The sequence below is a fragment of the Rhincodon typus genome, chromosome 22 (genome assembly GCF_021869965.1).
Source record: "Rhincodon typus isolate 14 chromosome 22, sRhiTyp1.1, whole genome shotgun sequence".
In the NCBI taxonomy this organism is placed as follows: Eukaryota; Metazoa; Chordata; class Chondrichthyes; order Orectolobiformes; family Rhincodontidae; genus Rhincodon; species Rhincodon typus.
In genome coordinates, this window is record NC_063353.1 from 1047735 (window position 1) to 1070675 (window position 22941).

Below are 22941 nucleotides of genomic sequence, written 5' to 3' on the forward strand. Positions count from 1 at the left end.
TAAAGAGCATTAATGAACTAAAATGGGTTTTTACAACAATCATTGGCAAAAATATCAGCTTTTAATGAATCTATATTTCACCACCTGCCATGATGGTGACTTGAACCCATGTCCTCAGAGCATTAGCCTGGGACTCTGGATTACTAGGGCAGAGACATTACCAATTTGCCACCATCTCCCCCAAGATACTGTTAGGGCCCAAGGACATTGCAGTATTCAATGTTTTTAGCTGTTTCTTGGTATCATGTGCAGTGAATTGAGTTGGCTGAAGACTGGCATCTGTGATGCTGGGGACCACTGAAAGAGGCCGAGATAGATCATCCACCAGGCACTTCTAGCTGAAGAGTGTTGCGAATGCTTCAGCTATTTTTTTGCACTGCTATCCCAACGACAAGCAGGCTGTGTCAATAATCCTGGCGACCATTCGTGGTGGGCACTGTCTTGATTGTGTTCAAACAGCACCTGTTTGCAAGCGCAGTGAACAATGTCCAACATTAGATATGATTCAGCTGTTGGACAGCATTTATTAAATAATCCAGATTGTGCTAAGAATTATAGTTGAACTCTCAGTATGATTTGTTTTTGTGCGCTGGAAGTTACATATATTAACACATGGAGCCCTGGTTTATGCAGATAACAGGAATTTGTACATGCATTGTACATCTTTCATTGGGGAAAGTTGGGGTGGTGGAAACTGACAATGTCTGCTTTATTCCCACAGCAATACCCTCACCAATCAGAGTCCACCTGCCTGGTCTGAGAACTAAGACTGATGGTTAACTGTTCCAACTATACCATGGTGCCAATGAAGGCCCAATCATTCTCAAGCTATATAAATTGGGGCCTTCATTTTGCAACTCTGCTTTCTTGTGTTCTCGTCCTGATGCTTGCAATATGAAAAGCTTTGACATTGTGTCTCCTTTTAGCAATGTTTAAGTTCTGTACTCTCGATCCAAGATAATCTTGAATAAAGACCTTTATCATAGCCAGTCCTGGAGCTTTTTACCCACCCACTTTCTCCTCCAAAGGAGGTTTTTAAATGGTCAAATATTTATAAAAGTTACAATACATGTTGGCCACAATTTCATTAATTCCTAGAAACTTCTCACAGTAAATCCTTAGTATTCAGCTAACGTTTGTTGAGGTCAGCAATCAGCATCACTGGTTCGGCCAGCATTTATTGCCCATCCCTAATTGAGTTGACAGTCAACCACATTGCTGAAAGTTTGGAGTCACATGCAGACCAGACCAGGTAAGGATGACCAATTTCCTTCTCTAAAAGACATTAGTGAACCAGATGGATTTATCCTGACATTTGACAATGGATTCATGGTCATCACGAGACTCTTAATTCCAGATTTTTCCTTAATTAAATTCAAATTCCAACATCTGCCATGGTAGGATTTGAACCCATGTCCCCAGAACATTTGCTGAGTTTCTTGGACTACAAGTCCAGCAATAATACCACCAGGCCATTGCCTCCCCATTAACAGATCTACATCTAAAGGTACCATTATAGAGTCAAAGTCACACAGCACAAAAACAGGCACTTCAGTCCAACCAGTCCATGCCAAACATAATCCCAAGCTAAACTACAAAAAAAAAACAGAAGTTGCTGGAAAAGCTCAGCAGGTCTGGCAGCATCTAGGATGAAAAATCAGAGTTAACATTTCAGGTCCAGTGATCCTTCCTCAGACCCTTCCCAAACTAAACTTGTCCTAACTGCCAGCTCCTGGTCCATATCCCTCCAAAACTTTCCTCGTCATGTATTTATCCAAATGTCTTTTAAACATTGTAATTGTACCTACATCCACCACTTCCTCAGGAAGTTCATTCCACACATGAACCACTCTGCATAAAAAATTTGCCCCTCATGTCTTTTTTAAATCTCCCTCCTTTCACATTAAAAATGTGCCCCCTGGTCTTGAAATCCCCCATCCTAGGGAAAAGACAACTACCATTAACTCTACCCATGCCCCTCACGATTTTATGAACTCCCATCAGGTCACCTTTCACCCTCTTATGCTGTGGTGAAAAAAGTCCCAGCCTATCCAGCCTTGCTTTATAACTCAAACCTTCCATACCCAGCAACATCCTGGTAAATCTCTTCTGAACCCTTTGTAGCTTGATAATGTCTTCATCTCAGCTTTTAAGCCATCCCAAACTCCACAACAGCACAGCTTTTGGAGCTGTTGATGTATGATTCATGTTTCAGCCCCATAATGTTACCTTGGCTTTGATGCAGGATCAAGCATACCACCAATCGACCAGACGACTGAAAAGAAGGCGTAAGCTACCAGATGGTTTGTGACCTCCTCCACCTCCTTCTGTACCATGGATGAGAAGCACTTTTCATCCACTACTTTCAGGGCTGGAAAAATCTCCTCAGCCTCGCCAATGGGATCTTCAGTGAACCTACAATACAAGGTGCCATTCTGTGAAATTTTTATCTGTTAATGAGGGAGATTGTTCATTTGACCTGCTTCAACTGATCAACAAATCAACTAGAGTTTAAATGTCTTCCTGCAGGTATCACTATGGTTCCCAGATCTCTCCATCTATTAAATAAAGTCGGGGAGAGGTTGATACATTTTCTTAAGTATGAACATCGATGAACTGAATGGCCTACTTCAGCTTCTACATCGTACGGTCTTATGGATGTATTTAAAAGAAAACAGATCTTCTCTTCTGCGAAAACATAAATAAAAAGCTGAATTTAAAAGCTGAAAGAAAATCTTCTTTTTAGCTTTTGAGCAGGAAAGCTAATTTATTTCCTCATTCCTTTTGTATGGAGCCGTTAGAGGAAGTAGCACTGGAGATTGTGGTTCACAGGCTATGCTCAGACTAATTTAAAAGCATCGATTTTATTTCAATTGTTAATGCTAGATGACCAGCAGCACAGCAGGATGTACACTAGGTGGAACCTGCTCCCTCTCCTTCCTCGGAATTGTTACATTGTGAGAGTGAAGGTGTGGGAAGCTGTTCCTTGTAAGGAGTCACTATATTTCACTCTCATGGCTATGATTGCAATCTGCCGGTCGTTTCCCCCTCTTTCTGTACAGAAAACAATCTGTCTGTTTCACACTGCCCACTGACTTGTTGAATTCACATTGATTTGTAAAACGAAACAGAAACACTGGTGAGGGACTGCCCTTTTCATGATGGACTATTAGCTAATGGGGGTCTTGGACCACCTGTCCGATCCCATCTCAATCCCTACCTTTTTGAAGATAACCCATTGCTCAGCTGCTGTTTCTCCTACCAATCTTTGGTTCCAGTCTATCCAGACCAGCTCTGTTCTTGCCCCATTGATGTCATGGACCAATGATCATTGTCTCCCAAATATACCCCAATGACACTTGATCTACTTGGCCTACATTGTTCCCAAGTAACAGGTCTAGCAGGGCCTCCTTCCTCATTGGAATTTAGAGGAATGAGAGGTGATCCTATTGAAATACAAGTTCTAGCCACTTGAGGGAGGGATCCATGAACAAGAGACATAGATTTCATAAAATCATAGAATCGCTACAGTGTGGAAACAGGTCATTCGGCCCATCGAGTCCACACCAACCCTCCGAAGAGCATCCCACCCAGATCCACCCCCTACCCTATCCCTGAATTTTCCACTCTAGACACTATGAGCAATTAAGCATGGCCAATCCACCTAGCCTGCACATCTTTGGACTGTGGGAGGAAACCGGAGCACCCGGAGGAAACCCACACAGACACGGAGAGAATGTGCAAAATCCATACAGACAGTCGCCCGAGGGTGGAATTGAACCTGGGTCCCTGGTGCTATGAGGCAGCAGTGCTAACCACTGTGGGGCAGGATGTTTAGAGGGGATGTGAGGAAAAACGTTTTCACCCTGAGGGTGGTAGGAATCTGGAACTCACTGTCTGTGAGAGTAGGAAAGGCAGAAACCCTCATAACATTCAAGAAGTTATCTAGATGTACACTTGTGATGCCCCTAAGGCAATGGGTCAAGTGCTGGAAAATAGGATTAGAATAGTTAGGTGGTTGATTTTGAATAGTGCAGACTTGATGGGCCGAAGGGCCTTTTTTCCTGTGATGACCTCTATGATTCTGTGGCGGCCTGAAAGGTTGGAAGCTGAAAGGACGTTTTCCCTTCTAGGAAAAGTAGGTGGCATAGCTTAAAGATTTAAGTTTCACCTTTAAAATAAAGATGAGGAGGAATTTCTTCTAAGAGGATTGTTGAACTTTGGGATTTTCTACTCAGAGAACAGTGGAGTCAGGGTCATCAAGAGTATTCAAGCCTGAGACAGATTTTGAGCTACAGTGAGGTTAAGGGCTATGAGGGCAGACAGTAAAGTGGTGTCATAATCACAGCCAGATCAACTATGACAAAGCAGGTATGAGGGGCCGAATGGCTTACTTCCACTGTTTGTTAGTTACAACTTTAGGATCTCGAGGCCTTAACTTTTGCCAGGCCTTTTGTATGACCATCTTCAACATGTCTGCAGGTGAAAGGAGGTAGCAGCAACTGAGGTGGATTGCAGGGAAATAGGCAAGGAATGGTCTGGCCAATGGCAGCTTCAGCCAGAGCGATTGTAGCGATGTCCACCCTGGGGTCAGTGAGCTGGCCCTGAGGTTTTGCCCCATTCTCTGCTGTCACCTTTCTCCATCCTTGATGGGACTAAGGAACAGACTCTAGCTCCTGACCCACGTGCCCAGCTGTCTTTTCCTGAAAGCCACAATCTTTGAAGGCCCTTACCTGATTTCTGCCAACAAGCTCTCATAGATTTTCAGCATGGAGACAGTCAGGTGCATGGGAGATGACTGTACCATGAGGTTACACTTCTTCTGGACAAAATCCAAACAGGGTGGTAACAGCCAATTACACAGCATCTAGACAGAAAGACAACAATTAACTGACACCTCACCTGTTCCAGTGTTTTCAGAATATCAGACTTCAACTCAAAACGGTTTCTTGTTTGCATTAAAATGCAGTGAATTACCAATTACCCGCAAGTTCCCCTCCAAGCCACTCACCATCCTGACTTGGAAATACATCACCGTTCCTTCACTGTCACTGGGTCAAAATCCTGGAATTCCCTCCCTAAGGGCATTGTGGGTCAATGGGCTGCACTGGTTCAAGAAGGCAGCCCACCACCACCTTTCTCAAGGACAACTAGGGATGGGCAATAAATGCTGGGCTAGTCAGTGATGGCATATCCAATGAACAAAACAGAAATAAATTGGGTCATGAGCCTGTTGGAAGCTTAGGAACATACCTGTACAGTCTGCCTCTGCTCTGCTGTCAGTTGCTGAGGTAGTTTTGTAGCTAACCAGGACTGGACCAATGGTTCCCACCCCAGATTCATTGGTTCCATGTAAATCATCCCACATCTGTGAGGGAGAAAGGCAAGGATGTCAAACAATGTTTCCTGTATTAGATTGGATCTTTGGGCTGAATCTCATGCTGTTTTTTGGCTGAGTTGGAACTTCACCAAGTGTTTTGGCGAGATTTTCATTGCGAGACTCAATATATTGCCTTGCCATATGTCGCCAAACTCACCTCATTAACTATACCCCTACCATCACCCACATCCGCTGTCTATCCCATCTCATCAGGCACCAAACCCACAATAATGTACCACTTAGCAGATATCCCAGAATACAGTGGCATCCCTTATGACCATTATTTCTTAAAAGCACGTTGTGCAGCTGGACAAGTATTGTCAGTTCAGAGCTGCCCTGCACAGTTTTTACATGCTTGAAGATTTCTCTTTCCAAAGGAGGCATGGTGGCCCAGTGGTTAGCAGTGCTGCCCTCACAGATCCAGGGACATGGGTTTGGTTCCACCCTCGGGTGACTGTCTGTGTGGAGCTTGCACATTTTCCCCGTGTCTGTGTGGGTTTCCTCTGGGTCCCCCAGTTTTCTCCCACAGTCCAAAGATGTGCAGGATAGGTGGATTGGTCATGATAATTTGCCCACAGTATGCAGGGTAGGTGGGTTAGCTATGGATAATGCTGGGTTACAGGGATGGGTTGGGTGGTATGTTCTTTGGAAGGATGGTGTGGACTTAATGGGCCAAATGGCCTGCTTCCACACTGTAGGAATTCTATGAAAATGAAGCTGTTGAAAAATTGAAGTCCAAATTCAGTAGTTGGATAGTTGGAGGTTACTCATACAGATGGACTCAACAACTAGAGAAGGCTTGGAGAGACAGAGAGTATATTTCTTGTTCCTTACTCCTTCTATGGTTATGGTACTTTTAGACAGCATGGAATATTTTGGTAGAAAATGTAGTTGACTTCTGAATGCTGTTTTCACTGAGCTCTATTTGACTGAGAACTTTCTCAGTCTGTGGGGATATCTCTAAAAGCCCTTTTTGGGAGGTTACGTTGAAAAAAGTGTATCCTAATCGGTCCAAAATTTAAGATAGGTGTCACATTAAATTTGATGAATCACGAAATCAATTATGCTGGAATTCCTTGTGTGGGTCCTCCAAATCTTCCGTATTCCCAGAAGCTTTAGGAGGACATATTTTGTTGTCTAAGGGCTAATTGAAAGCGAGATATTTCCCTTTGTAACTAATATCGAATGAACAATCCAGTCTGTCTGTTTTTTGGCTGTCAGTATATTACCACAATCAGTCATATGAATTGTAGGATGCTGTGTGCATTTTAAAAAGACGGATTACCCTTCTCTATGAAGTATATAATGCTTTATTTATACAGTTGTGACAGTCCTTGCTCCTGTGTCCTATTTGATAGCTCAGAGAAAGTTGCAGCCTCCTCTTTGCAGCAGGAGGTGAATGAGGTGGACTGTGGCCTTCATACATTCTGCCGATTGTGTGCCCCGACATTTGTTTAGATGGATCTATCTCGGAATCAGCACGAGGAAATGTCAGCTCTCTTAGCAGAGAACTCGCAGCTTGACAATTTTTATGTTCTTTTTGTGAATAATGAAAACAGCAACTGAGGAGCAATCATCATAATTGGGCGAACTCAAAAAATCTAAAGTGATGGATTTTGCAAGTTTCATCATTCATAAATAATGCAAACTTTATGTGACATGTTGGGTTATGACAGAAAGCACCTCAGTCCTTTCACAATCCTGCAATGATTTGTAACTCTCCACAACATTCCCTTGTCGGGAAAGAATTAATGTGAGCTCTACACAGAGAGTCCATCAGGTCTAATCCTATGGCATGGAGCAGATAGCAGGCCTCGCTTTACAATCAATGGAGAGGAGTTGGGAATAAAGATGAAAAATTAATAAATATACCCCCAACACATGCTCCCAAATACTGATTCCCACACCCTTCCCAACATCGTTGCCCATCCCCCACCCAACATCAGTGTCTATCCCCTACCCTGCCACCTAACACTGATACCCATACTCACCCAACATTGGTGCCCGCCCCCACCCAATACTGATACCCATCCCCCACCCAATACCCACTCTGCCACCCAACATTGGTGCCCACCCCCCACCCAACACCAGTACCCACTCCTCACCCACCACCCAACATCAGTGCCTATCCCCCACCCCCTGCTGCCCGACATCGGTGTCCATTGCCCCACCCAACACCCACCTTGCTGGCCAACACTGGTGCCAACCCACCCCCCACCCCCATCAGCAGAAGCACGAGAACCCGCCTTCTCTGTTTGTTTCACATCTCAGTGATGGCACTCACCATCACCTTCACTGCCAATCCACACGGTCCACATCATTCCCACCCAATCTGTGTCCCTTACCCACCTGCTGACTGTTGCAGGCGATGCTTGTTTAAGATCCAGAACTTCGAAAATGATATTCTGCTGGGAGCTCATCTGAATAATCTCCCCACTCATCAAACAGAGCTGCAGGGTAGAGCAATATACTTCAACTTCATGTACAATAGGCACTGCACTCCAATGAGAGCTACAGAAACCACTGAAATTGCAAAGCTGAAGAATATTCTTTTCAATGATAAATAATGATACTTCCTCGCTTTACAATCGATGGAGAGGAGTTTGGAATAGGGATGAAAAATTAATAAATATACCCCCAACACATGGTCCTAAACATCCATTACGATAATAAATGTTACAAAGATCATAATAGAATACTCAGGAGGGTTCCTTGCCAATTGTATTGCGCATTTCAAACTGAATCAAATGTTTGTCCATCCCTGAAAGGGTAATGGGAAAATCTTTGTTCAAATGGGATAATTACTGTTCACAGCTAAACCAGAGAGAAGGATTTTAATTTGATTTTACTGATTACGGTCATCCTCTGTCTATGTACAATAGCAACATTTAAAAAAACATTTGGTTAGGTACATGGATGGGAAGGGTTTAGAGGGATATGGACCAAATGCAGGCAATTGGAACTAGCTGAGTGGACACCATGGCCACTATTGACCAGTCTGGGCCAAAGAGCCTGTTTCCATGCTATATTACTATATTAGTCTACTGAAAAAGTATAGTAAAATATCCGTAGCGTTGAATTATCTGCAGCAAAATAGTACTTGCAGTGTTAAAGAACCTGCAGCAATAACATATGTTCAGTGTTAAAGTTTCCACAGCATTAAAGTACCTGCAACATTAAAGTACCCGCAGTATTGAATTATCTGCAGCACTGTAGTACTTGCAACGTCAAATCATCTACAGCATTAAAGTACTTGCAGTAGTAAACCACTTGTAGCTTTAAAGTACCTGCAGCATTGCAGTACATATAGTGCCAAAGTACCTACAATGTTAAAGTCAATGCAACATCGAAGTACCTGCAGCAGTAAAACATCTGCAGTGTTAAAGTATTGGCAATGTTAAAGAACCCAAGCCAATAAAGCATCTACAGTGTTGGAGTATCTGCAGTGTTAAAGTACCTGTACCATTGAAGTACTTGCAGCAACACAGTATCTTCAGTGTTAAAGTCAATGCAGCATTGAATTATCTGCAGCATTAAAGTATCAGTCATGTTAAAGTATCATTACCATTAAACTACCTGCAGTAATAGAGCCAATGCAGCATTGAAGTATTGCAACATTAAAGCATCTTCAGTATTAAAATATCTACAGTGTTAAAGTATCTAAAGTATTAAAGTCATGCAGGATTAATGTGGCTGCAGTGTTGAAGTATCTAAAATATGTCAGCACTTGCAGCATTAATGAACCTGCAGCATTAAGGTACCTGCAGCATTGCAGCATTGATGTATTGGGAAGTCAGAAACAAAAACAAAAATTGCTGAAAACTTTCAGCAGGTTGGGCAACATCTGCAGAGAAAAAGGTTACATTAACACTGCTTTCTCTCCATAGATACTGCCAGACCTGCTGAGTTTTTCCAGCAATTTTTGTTCTTGTATCTGAAATATGAAATCACTTTCAGCATTAAAGTGCCTGTAGCATTAAAGTAGACAGACGTGAAGTGCCTGCAGTATTGAAGTATCAGCAGCATTAAGGTATCTGCAGTGTCAAACATCTGCAGCATTTAATACCTTTTGCAGTAAAGTGCATGCACTATTAAATTATATGTAGCATTGAAGTACCTGCTATATTAAAGCTGCAGTATAAAACATCAGCTGCAGTGAAGTACTTGCAGTGTTAATGAATCTGCAGCATCAAAGTATCTAAAGTATTAAAGCACTTTCAGCGTTAATGTATCTACCACGCTAAAGTACCTGGTGGAGCATTAAGTATCTGCAGCTTTAAGGAATCTGCAGGATTAAAGTATCTGCAGCATTGAAGTATCTAATGAATCTGTAGCATTGAAACATCTGCAATGTTAAAATACTTGTAAAGTATTTGTTGTATCATAGTATAGCTTCCTGTTGAAACTGTAATTTTAAGACAGTTACAGGACATCAAGACATGTGACGTTGTTATATATGGGTACACGTCTCACCTCCAGTTCCTCTCTCTGTTTCACTGATTGTTTTCAAATGAAGTTTGTCAGAATACAGGCTGCTCCCCAGTGCCCATTACCTTTTTGTTATCATCAAGTACTGTGTTCAAGTTTTCCACCCAGACTGCATCCACAGGGCCATCAAAGATGCACCACTTCCTATCACTAGTCAGACTGGTAGCATGTTCCCGAAAGACATTAGCCAGGATTCCTGTCCAAGACAAACACAGTGTCACCTCATAGCCTTTGATTCATTGCTGAAAAATGTGGGGCTCCCAGCTGTTATATAAAAGTGCCTCAAATTACTCTGAGAGTCTCTATGGGTCAGGCACTATCTGTGGAGAGACATTCAGAGCGAACATTTCAGCTTGATGAATTTTAATGAAAAAAACCATTGAGCTGGAACATTAACTCTCTCTCCTTACCAATACTGTGAGATTTTCTACTTTCTGTCATCAGGAATATTTTACTTTTGTACCAGAGCTGTGATCTCTCCAAGTTGAACTGGGGGTGTATTTAATCCTCTCATGTGAGCTGAGCCCATTGCATTACTGACAATTAGACTCTCTGGCCCTGAAAATAGTCAAACGCCCACCTTCCGTTCTACTATTCTGGAGATTGTTAGTCATCATAAACTTAAGAATATGAATGTTCATGTTCCCTCTAGCTCTGTGATGGGCTTCCCATAAAGTCAGGAATTATGGGAATGGTATTGGTCTCCAGGGGATGCACAGAGATGAACCTGCCCCTTTTCCCAGAGGGTGTCTCAAAGGAACATGAGATTGAATTATTTTTTGCTTCTTTACTCAGGTTCTCCATATATTCATCTGTTAGAATGTTTATTACATGAACGACATGTTTTCTTGTACCCCATGCCAAGCCAAGTGTTGACCTATTCAATCTGCTCCAATCCAATAGACAAATGTGCACTTTAGTTGAAGACCTGACCTATCACTTCCATTTCCACTTTATTATTGCCCTTCTTTACCTTTGATTCCCTCCTTGCTTCTCCTAGCCCCTTCCCTCCTTTCATGTCTCTCCTCTTGGGTACTTGTCCTGAGTCACATCACTCCAAAATGCAATGATATTTTCTACAACATACACTGATGACCCCAGTTCTGCCTCAGCACTACTTCTCTTGACCTGTCACTGGCTCTGTGTTGTCACCTTGCTTGTCTAACATTCACTACGGTATGAGCAGTAATTTCCTCCAGTTGAACACTGGAAAGACTCAAGCCATTTGATACCTGCCACAAACTGCCCCCTCATCGCTGCCTTCATTTCACTCCTCAGCAAGTGGTTGATGTTGCATTTGGTATCATCTCTGTCTCCTGAGAGGAGTTTCCAATCTCGTATTCACAATATGGCTAAGATTGCCTCTTTCCTCACTAGACTTATCACTCGGTCAGTGCTGATGTGATAAAGTCTTCAAAACATCCAATCATTGCATCGAAACACACTGGGTACCTTTTGCATCACATCTTTGAATGTGAATGGAGAGTACTTTTCAATGGTGTTCTCGCTTTATCCCTCATGTGTCGTCTCCTTCCCCTCCATGGTTTACTGAGAAAATCTTCACAACCATACAGCTCCAAAATAGAAGAACAATCTGTTTCAGTGAGGATCAAAGGAACGCTGCACTGACAGAGGGTCAATGTGGAGGGAGCACCACACTGTCGGAGGGTCTGTATTGAGGGAGTGCTGCACTATCATAGGCTCAGTAACGAGGGAATGCTGCACTGTTAGAGTGTCAGTACTGAGGAAGCATTGCACTGTTAGAGGGTCAATATTGAGGGAGCGCTCCACCGTTAGAGGGTCAATAACGAGGGAATGCTGCACTGTTAGAGGGTCAGTAGTGAGGGATTGCTGCACTGTTAGAGGGTCAATACTGAGGGAGCACTGCACTGTTGGAGGGTCAATACTGAAGGGGTGCTGTACTGTTGGAGGGTGAGATAGGAAGCTAAAATTTAAAAATTCTCCAACCCTAGTCAAATCACTTGCAACCGACCATGTCTGGGTTTAACAAAGGAGGAATTAAAGCTAGACAAGCTGAATTTCCCAGGGGGATTACTGATAATTTATAAATTTAAGTATTTTATATTGTTGAGAAAAGACACTTCTTGCCAAAGCTTTTCATTTGCACCCATCAGGATAATTAATGAGGAAAAGAATGTAAAGGGGAAAACCAACATTTGTACTGCATGAGAGGAGGCTGCTGATTAGTTGGCCAATGGGTTCTGATTGTTAGAGGCATTGCCACTAATGATGATTGACAGTTAACTGGCAGGGTTTTGTTTACATTTTAAACTTAGCACATTGATTCTGATTGGTTAGGTCAATTTACTGAGGAATGAGCCAGCTAATTGCTCTTGACTTGAATGACTTCCTGGGTAGTTACTGTCAAGCACATTGCTGTACTTCTCAGTCATACAGACGAGGTAAGGATGGCAGAGTTCCTTCCTTAAAGGTGTGTTTTCAGATCAATTGCTGATAGGTTTGTGATCACTGTTGCTGAGATTGTCCTTCATTTCCAGATTTATTAGGTGTGTTTTTGTTCTATCAGCTGCCTTGGTGCCTTTGAAGCCACACTCCCACAGCCTTAACCTGAGCCTTTCAATGAATAGTTAAGGGACACTGACACTGCACCACCATCTCTGCCACAAATGGGGTTGAATTATGAAAAGTCAGTATTGATTCAGGAAAGGTATCATTAGAATGGTAGACAGCGAATGTAAGTCTTTTGTTCAAAAACAGAGGGAGGCAGAAAGCAGGAAATTTCAAATCCAAGATGGAGCTGGCACAGTAGGTAGTGTTCGGGTTAGTTGGAACCTGTCTGCTCCAGACTGGAGACATCATTTCTCCATGTACTTTTTGTCCATTATCTTTTTTTCTTACTTTCTTCTTCATCTTCCAGTTCAGAGTGGTGCCAGGCGGGTGGTGATGGCAGCGTTGGCGGTCTGGGCGGTGGTGGTGAAGCCTAGACTCTTGACGGTGGTAGGTCCAGATGCTGGACTTTGGTTGTGGCAGTAGGTGGCCTTGACCCCGGACTTTTGGCAGTGGGTGGCGTTGAGCCCGGACTCTTGGCGGTGGGTGGCCTTGAGCCCGGACTCTTGGCAGTGGTGGTGCCCAGAGCAGGGGCTCCTGACATCGGACTCAGCTGCAGAGCTGGTGTCTCTTTGGGCATTGGTGTCATCATTACTGTTCCCAGAGCAGGCCTCCTTGAGGCCCGAAACACCTTGCAGAAGCTCTGAAGCCATGCTTCACACCCCAATATTGTACAGAAGACAAACTCTTATTTAAATAATTTCTGTTTATTCTTATTGTACCTTGAAATGGTGCCAGATTGGGGCAACAAAATACTTTTCGCTGTATCTTCAAGATATACGTGACAATGAATAAATCATTCTTTCATTAATTCAAGTCGGTCAACTTAACATCTGTCACAGGGAAAATGTTAGAAGCTGTTATTAAAGATATTAAAGGACAGCGTCGACATGGTTCTATTAAAGGGAAATAAATACTTGACAAATTTATTGAAGTTCGTTGAAGAATTAACATATGCTGTTAATTAAGGGGAACTGGTGGATGCATTGTACTTGGGTCTTCAGAAGACAACTGATAAAGTGTCACATCAAAGATATCAAAGGGTCATGGTACAGGGTAACATTGACATGGATAGAAGATTGGCTGGCAAATAGGAAGCAGTGAATGATCTGAAGAAGGATCCCAACCCGAAACGTCAGCTTTCCTGCTCCTCTGATGCTGCCTGGCCTGCTGTGTTCCTCCAGCTCCACACTGTGTTATCTCTGACTCCAGCATCGGCAGTTCTTACTATTTCTGGTCATAAATTGATCTCAAGATGTGACAAGTATTATATCACTGCGATTAATGTTTTCCTACATTTTAACAATGATTTAGACGAAGGGGTGGTAGGTATGGAAACTAAATTTGACAATGACACCAAGTTAGAGAGATGAATAAGTTTTAATGAGAACATAACAGAGCTACAAAGGGATATAGATAGGTTAAGTGAGTAGACAAAGATGTGGCAAATGGAGTATAATGTGGGGAAATGCAAAATATGAAATTGTCCATTTTGGCAGAAAGGATTAAAAAAAGGTATATTATATAAATTATGACAGGTGTAGAATTCTGAGATGCTGAGAGATCTGGGTGTCCAGATCCAGTGTATAAACTGTAAAAGACTAGCCTGCAGGTACAACAAGTAATTAGGAAAATAAATAGAATTTGTTTATTGTCAGCAGAATTGAATATGAAAGTTATACCTTAGTTATACAGGGTACTGGTGAGACCTCAGGAGGGTTGATTAGTACGTTTGCAGATAATATGAAAATGAGTGAGATGGTAAGTAGCAGGGAGGTACAGCTCTGGAGGATATATAGGACAATATAGACAGGCTGGTCAGATGGGCTGATCAGTGGCACAAACAGAATTTAATCTGGGTAAATGTGAGGTGATGCATGTTGGCAGAACAAACAAGGCAAGGAATGCATGGTGAATAGTAAGACCCTGGGAAGCACCAAGGATCAGAGGGATGTTGGTGTGTGTATACACCAGTCCCTTAGGGTAGTGCGGCAGTTAGATAAAATGGTTAAGAAGGCACATGTTCCTTTGTTGGTTGAGACATGGAGTTGAACAGTAGGGAGTTTATCCCGGAACTATACAAAATGTTGGTTAGGCCACAGCTAGAGTATTGTGTGCAGTTCTGGAATCCACATTATAGGAAGGACATGACAGCACAGGGTGCAGAGGAGATTTACCAGGATATTGCTTGGGCTGGATTGGACAGACTGGGACTGTTTTCCTTAAAGCAGAGGATATCAACAGGGGACATGATTGAGCTGTATAAGATTATGAGGGGCATAGATAGGGTACGCAGGAAGAAATATTTCCCCTTGGTAATGGGATCAATGACCAGATTTAAGGTACTGGGCAAGAGGTTTGGACAGGATGTGAAGAAAGACATCTCCATTCAGAGGATGGTGGGAATGTGGAAATCACTGCCTGTCAGGGTGGTAGAGGCAGAAATGTTGATAACATTTAATAAGTACTTAGATGTGCACTTGTGATGCCAAGGCATTCTGCGCTATGGGCCAAGTGCTGGCATATGGGATTAGAATAGTTAGATGGTTGTTTTTGACTGATGCAGACTCGACGGACTGAAGGGCCTTTATCTATATTGGTGAAGGTCTCTATGACACATCTGTAGTACTATGTACAGCATTGGTCTCGTTACTTATGGCAGATGTAAATGTGTTGGTAGTTCAGAGAAAGTTTAGCAGACTCATACCCGGAATCATGGGGAAAGGTTGCACAGGCTGGTCTTGTATCTGCTGGAGATTAGGAAAGTGAATTGACTTGAAATGAACCATATAAGATCCTGAGGGATCTTGGCCAGTGGATGTGAAAGGAATGTTTCCTCTTGTGGGAGAATCTAGAACTAGATATCATTGTTTAAACTAGGCAGCCCACCCATTTAAGTCAGAATTGAGGAGACTTCTATCTCTCAAACAGTTGTGGAACTCTTTTCCAAAAGGTGGAGTCTTGGACTATTTTTAACAGGGGAGGTGGATCGATTCTTGATAAGCAAAGGGGTGAAAGGTTAATGGGAATAGGCAGGAATCGATGAGGAGTTGATTTTACAATTTGATCAGTCATGAACTTACTACATGCAGAACAGGCTTGAGGGGCTGAATGGCCTCCTCCTGTTCCCACTATGTACGTTTGAATAACTTTGTTAAGAACACGTTGCCATTGTTTCATAAAGTGCCACAAAATAGACTTTGGAAAATCTTAAAGCTCTATAAAACAGTCAGGAACATCATCTACAGTGTGGAAGCAGGCCATTTGGCCCATCAGGTCCACACAACCCTCCCACCCAGACCTACCCCCCCTACCATATAACCCTGCATTTCCCATGACTAATCTATCTAGCCTGCAAATCCCTGGATACAATCGGCAATTTAGCATGGCAAATCCACCCTAACCTGCACATCCTTGTGACTGTGGGAGGAAACCCACGCAGACATGGGGGAGAACTCCACACAGACAGTCACTTGAGGCTGGAATTGAACCTAGGTCCCTGGCACTGTGAGGCAGCAGTGCTAACCACTGAGCCACCATGCCGCTGATAACACAAAACACAGACACAAAATTGGCTGAATGACAGGAAGCGGAGAGTTGTGGTGATTGATTTTTTTTTGGACTGGAGGAAGATTCATAAGAGAGATGGAGACTTCACAAAACTTGAAAGCATTGTGAGCTGTGAGGAGGATAATGTAAACTTTGAAAGGACATAGGAGGTAGGAATGGATAGACAAGTAGCAGATTAAATTTAATGCAGACAAGTGTGAAGTGATTCATTTTGATAGGAAGAATATGGAGCGGTGATACATTATAAAGGGTTCAATTTTAAAGAGGGTGCAGTAACAGAGACCTGGCAGTACCAATGCATTAATTATTGAATGCGGTGGGACAGACTGAGAGTGTGGTTAATAATATATACTGTACTTACAAGTAGGATTAGGAAGAGATTTAAAGAGGAGAAACTATTCCCAGTGGTGGAACGATCAAGAACCAGAGGACACAGATTGAAGGAAAAAGAAGCAATGGTAACATAAGGAGAATGTGCTGCCTGAGACTGGAAGAAGGCAGCTCCAATTGAGCCATTTTCTAAAGGGGATTGGATGACTACCCAAAAAGGAAGAACGTGCAGGGTTACAGGGAGAAGCTGCAGAATGGGCACCAGGTGATCTACTTCAGAGGGCCAGTGCTGAGGATCCTGGGCCAAATGTCCTTCTCTCCAGTGCAACAATCACCAGGCAAAATCCAGAAGAGGTTCACAAACCAGCTTTCAAAGCTTTACCAGCATTCTAGTCCACAGTGTTTGACACACCATGATGCCTTACACTTGCTGGTGAAGGGAGGTGTGAGCTGGAAATGGTGTATGGGTGCATTGACAGTCCAGGATATTAACCAAGATCCCAGTTAGGTAACACTACTCTTAGTAGAGAAACCCTCACTTCCAGGGATAGCTGATAGATGCTGAAAATGTTCTTCACTGTACATAGACCCCCTTAAAGATCAGCAAATCCTGGAGTGGTCAGAAGGTGGCTTATTCCAATCCATCATCCTGACATCCAGCACCAAGGCAGCTGCACGAGAGTGGATATCTTTCCCATCCTGACATATTCCCTGGAAAATCTTACTATTGATAAAGCCCAGTCATTAAAATATATCTGTAGGACACTTGGATTTAAACAATTGTGGAAGATATAACTAGGCTGGTAATGTATAATGGCTTTAATTTCTGTCCATTGACTAACGGGGAAAATACAACTCATGGTGTGACATATTCTCTTCAAATCTATTTGCCTTGGTAAACAGTTCAAGCAATCTAAACCTTAACATCTTATCATTTGTCCACAAGACATTTTTACTCTCTGCAGTGTGCTCAGCAAAGTCATTTGCAAAGTGAATGAATTTTGATAACTAGATTGTCGATGCAAGAACTATCTGAAGAGGTGGACTGAGTGAATATTGCAGTCACTCCTGAGTTGTAGGCTTTCTTGCATAATTCTTATGTTTTTTTTTTAACAGGGTGACCAGAACTGTACACAGTTATAGGAAGGGTATTATTAAACTGGAGAGGGTTCAGAAAAGACTTTCCAGGACGTCACCGGGAATGGAGGGTTTGAGATATAAAAATAGACTGGAAAGACTGAGACTACTTTCACTGGAGCGTAGGAGGTTGAGAGGTTTATAAAATTGTGAGGAGTATAGATAAGGTGAAGAGCAAGCGTCTTTTCCCTGGGGAGGGGAAGTTCAAAACCAGGGGGCATATTTTTAAGGCAGGAGGAGAAAGATTTTAAAAGGACATGTAGGGCAACATTTTTACACAGAGTGGGTCATGTGTGGAAATGAACTGCCAGAACCAGTGGTGGATGTGGGTACACGTTACAACATTTAAAAGACATTTGGATAGTTCATGAATAGGAAAGTTTTGGAAAAATATGGGCCAGGAGCAGGCAGTTGGGACTAGTTTAGTTTGGGAGGATGGTCTGCGTGAAATGGTTGGACCAATGGGTCTGTTTCTGTGCTGTCTGATTCTACGGCTATGGCTCTACTTGTGAAATGAGTTCCAGAATGATTTGTTTGTGTAATAAATGAGCTGGTTGGAACTGAACTCATTCCTATGTACAACTTTACTCATGGGTCTGCACTCACCATCACTCCACTCATGAGACACTGGATCAAAGCTGCCGTACAACTGGCTCATGCTGATGGCTTTTGGATTGATGATGACATACTGCACTCTGTGTTCATCCATCAGGCCTCTCACTCCCAGCAACTCCAGTACCCCAGCCAGTACCTTCAGAGCACAAGTCTTACCCCCCAGGGGGCTCCCAACCAGCATGAAGCCATGGCGCACCAGCATCATTTCGTAAATCTGAGGACACAAACAATTCATTTCTATTCAACCTGAAGAAGACAAGCTGGTTGATAAAGAAATTGTAACAATGCAAAACCACTCCTTCCTGCACCTTTGGAGGTTAGAGAAAGACATTTTGCAAAGTCAGAAATGAAAGTGTAACTCCATACAGGAGAATGAAGCAGAGAAGTGAATGAAGCATCCAAAGATGTGCAGACTAGGTGAATTGGCCATGCTAAAATTGCCCATAGTGTTCAAGTATGTGTAGATTAGGTGGGTTATGAGGGATGAGTCTGGGCAGGATGCTCTGAGGAGCAGTGTGGACTGGTTGGGCTGAAGGGCCTGTTTCCATACTGTAGGGATTCTATGATTATCTATGATGATAAAAGATACAAGTCAAGTGAATTCTTCCAGCAAGAAGGTTGGGAAAGGATGTGAAGAAGAGAGTAAGGTCAGCTAGGAGAGAGTATGACAATAGAATGGCAGTCAACAAACACCTTCCATTGGCAAGCAAATAGCAAACAGCACAGTGGGAGCCTCTTTGAAGCAAAGCGGTGACCCATGACAAGATGAGAGTAATATTGAACCATATTTTTTCTTTAACAGAAACAAAATCAGAAATTGCTGGAAAAACACTGCAAGTCTGGCAGCATCTGTGGAGAGAGAAACAGGGTTAACATTTTGGGTCCAGTAACCCTTCTTCAAAACTTTGTTTTTGGTTTAATATTTTTTCTTTATTTTTCCATGGGATGTGGGTGTCACTAACCAGGCCAGCATGTGTTGCCTACCCATAGCTGCCCTTGAACTGAATACCTTCCAAGGCCATTTAAGGGGAGGTGGTGGTGTGATATTGATGTCACTGGGTCAGTAACCCAGCACCCCAGGCAACATGGGTTCAAATCCCACCAGTGGCAGCTAGTAACATCTGAATTCAAAAAGAGGAAAAATAAACTACAGACCTTTTTTTTTTAAAAGGTAGTCTCATGGTGACAGTAACCATTATTGGGGAAAACTCCATCTGGTTCATAAATGTCCGTCTGGGAAGGAAATCTGTCATCCTTGCCTTGTCTGACTATATGGTACTCCCGACCCTAAACAATATGTTCAACTTTTAACTGTCTTCTAGGTAATTAGGGCTGGGCAATAAAGTCTGGTCTAGCCAGTGACGCCCACATCCTGTGAATGTATGCGACAATTCAGAGGATAGTTCAGAGTTGGCCATATTGCTGTGGGTCACGTGTAGGCCAGATGCGATAAGGACAACAGATTGCCTTCCTTAATGAACAAGTTGGGTTTTGACAGCAATTGTAGTTATTGTGGTCACAATTACTTAGATGAGCTGTATATTATCAGTCCAGTGACTCTGTCATTTTCCCTTTAGTATGAATAGTTACTAAGGAAGAGGATTCTGAGAAAATATTAGCAGAAGGGAGTTGGTGGAGGTGGCAGGCACAAGGCTGCCTGTGCTTAATGTCAACTTTTCAGGTGGCATCACTTTTTGCTGAAGAAAGTCAGGGGTGGAAAGAGTGGAAGAGTTTGCCAAAGTCTTCCAGTATTCCCTCAGTATGGGATTGGGGGAAGCGTATTGAGATGGATAGGAAACTGGTTGGCAGAGTGAAACAAAGAATAGGAATTAATGGGTCCTTTTCAAATTGGCAGGCAGTAATTAGTTGGGTGCCACAGGTGCTGGGACCCCAGCTGTTCACAATATATACTAATGATTTGGATGGGGGAACAAAATGTAACATCTCCAAGTTTGCAGATGATACCAAGTTGGGTGGGAGGGTGAACTGTGACGAGGATGCAGAGATCCTACAGCATGATCTCGACAGGTTGGGTGAGCAGGTAAATCAATGGCAGATGCAGTATAATTTGGATAAATGTGAGGTTATTCACTTTGGAAGCAAAAACAAGAAGGCAGATTACTACCCAAATGGCTGTAAATTGGGAGAGGGGAGTGTGCAGTGGGACCTGGGTGTCCTTGTGCACCAGTTGCTGAAGGTAAGCATGCAGGTGCAGCAGGCGGTAAAGAAGGCAAATGGTATGTTGGCCTTCATTGTGAGAGGTTTCGAGTACAGGAGCAGGGATGTGTTGTTGCAGTCATACATAGCCTTGGTGAGGCCACACCTGGAATATTGTGTGCAGTTTTGGTCTCCTTTCCTGAGGAAGGATGCTCTTGCTCTCAAGGGAGTGCAGCGAAGGTTTACCAGGCTGATTCCAGGGATGGTGGGACTGATGTATGAGGAGAGATTGACTAGGTTGGGATTATTTTCGCTGTGTTCAGGCGAATTAGGGGGTTCTCATAGAGACTTATAAAATTCTAACAAGACTGGACAGGGTAGATGCAGGGAGGATGTTCCCGATGGTGGGTGTGTCACAGTATGAGGATTTGGGGTAGATGATTTAGGACAAAGATGAGGAGACATTTCTTCATCCAAAGAGCGGTGAGCCTGTGGAATTCATTACTACAGGAAGTAGTTGATGCCAAAACGCCGAATGTATTCAAGTGGAGGCTAGATATAGCACTTGGGGAAAATGGGATCAAAGGTTATGGGGAGAAAGTAGGATTAGGCTATTGAGTGGACGATCAGCCATGATCATGATGAATGGTGGAGCAGGCTCAAAGGGCCGAATGGCCTCCTCCTGCTCCTATCTTCTATGTTTCTATGTATGGGGGAGATGCCAGACAATTGTCTTTTGAACCATAAGTGGCAAGCACATTCTGAGTAAGGCTGACAACTTCAACATCAAGTTTTAGAATCAACAGTTAGAGAGCATACCAACAGGTCCACAGAGAGGTTAGGTTTAATTTAGGATTTGTAAAAGGCACACTGTGCTAAAGTAGAAGGTTAATGAAGGGGGCATGGTGGATGTTATCTATATGGATTTTAACAAAGTGTTTGATAAAGTGCCACATGAAAGACTAATGACAAAATCAAGGCTTGTGGAATAGAAGGGTCAGCATGTCACTGGATAAAGTAAGGGCAGAAAATGGTCAAATGTGGTAAGTGAGTACTTTCAGCTGAGGGGTTGGTAGACAGCATGTTCCTCAAAGATTAGGTTACTGCCCTTATGAGATACAAGTCATTTCTTTTTTAATATATATGTTGCATATAGTTGGGGTTCATCTAAGGAGTTGGAGTGGCTACCTGGGCTACATTGTAAACAGGTAGATTGTTCTGCTAAACAGAGCAAAGGACTCCATCACAGGGCCACAAAAGAAACTCATTGGTTTTAACTGACATCACTTGTATTTACAAAGTCCTGGAAATGTGTCCACTGACGGACCCCTTTAGATGGGAGGCTGTAACAAAATGTCCACACTTTCACCCCTTAGATCAGAAATTAAAGCTCTGGCCCAAATGCTGACAGAACTGGAATTTAACCTGTACCCTCTTCCTTCCCCCACTACCAGTAAAAACTGGGGTCTTCCAGTCTCAGGAACCTCAGGCCTTATTCATCCCCAGTCTGGGACAACCCTTTCAATGACATCCTATTCGTTACCTGAATGACTTTTTCAATGAACCACGGTGAAGGCTGAAGGCTAAATCCGTGCATGATTTCTCGGATAGTAATTTCCAGGTTGCCATGGTGACGAGTTGGCAAAACGATCCCCGGGAAGAGATCAGAAATTATGCTGTCAAAAAGTGGGATGTCATGGGAGAGGAACTGAAAATTGGAAATAAAAGTAAGTTAGAAATTAACAGGACCAGGAACTGATGAAACTTTTAAAAAATCTTCCCTCTAAAATCACTCAAGAAGTCAGAATATATGGAACTAAATCAGAAATTGCTGGAAAATTCAGCAGGTCTGGCAGCATCCATGGAGAAGAAAGCAGAGTTAACGAATGTCCCTTCTTCAGAACTGATGGTAGCGAGGAAAAGGTTGGTATAATCTGCTGAAGAAGGTGTGGGGAGAGGGTGGGAGAAGGAAATGATGGGTGGAGATGGAACCCCAGGGAGAGGAAAAAGCATTTGGGCAGACAAAGGAGTGGCTAAAGGTCAGCCTGTGAGAATGAAGAGCTGCTCATGGGGGTTATTAGTACCCGTCAATGTGTGTGTGGTAACCCACAAAGAGGGTTTCTCAACTGAGGGTTTCCCACCACTGTGGTGACAGACCCCTCAGTTGTGTCCAACCATCACCTACACTTCAGCCCTCACCTTCTCTCTTCCCTCCAACAACAGCAATAGGGTCCTCACCCGCCATTCCACCAACTTCCAAAGAACCATTAGCCACCATTTCCACCGCCTCCAGTGGGAAGTCAGACACACATTCTCCTCCCCTCCCTTGTCAGCCTTCCACACGGACCATTTATTTCTTCCCTCCTCACTACATTCTGTCCGCAAAAATAACCCTGAGCTTCCAGTTGCCTGCAACTTCAATGCACCATCTTGTTGCCTGGCCAACACCTCTGTCTCAGGCTTGCTGCGGTGCTCCAGTGAAGCTCAGCACCTCACTTTCCCCTTGGGAACTCTGCAGTCCTCTGGACTCAATATTGAGTTTAATAATTTTGAAGTGCACCTTCTCCCACGTCCTTCCCCTAACCCCCAGACACCAGACCTAATGGTCCCCATTAGCAGCTATTCATTCTCCTAGTCTGGTCTTTAGCCACTCTTTTGCATGCCCAACTGTTTTT

The 22941-nt window shown here is 43.2% G+C and overlaps 1 protein-coding gene across 2 annotated transcripts in view; it reads right to left on the reverse strand.

Annotated features, from left to right (window-relative positions):
* LOC109934535 (dynein axonemal heavy chain 3-like) overlaps positions 1-22941 on the reverse strand; it is a 429003-nt gene that overhangs the window by 116275 nt on the left and 289787 nt on the right. For both annotated transcript variants that reach the window (XR_007264478.1, XM_048610380.1), the window contains exons 34-40: positions 21810-21974; positions 18101-18323; positions 9934-10064; positions 7730-7830; positions 5254-5368; positions 4734-4867; positions 2230-2415 (exon numbers count right to left, since the gene is read on the reverse strand). Coding sequence is in view for 1 of the 2 variants with exons in the window: in XM_048610380.1 (XP_048466337.1) it covers positions 2230-2415; positions 4734-4867; positions 5254-5368; positions 7730-7830; positions 9934-10064; positions 18101-18323; positions 21810-21974 (1055 nt within the window). In the remaining variant the exon portion in view is untranslated. The remainder of the gene's footprint in view (positions 1-2229; positions 2416-4733; positions 4868-5253; positions 5369-7729; positions 7831-9933; positions 10065-18100; positions 18324-21809; positions 21975-22941) is intronic.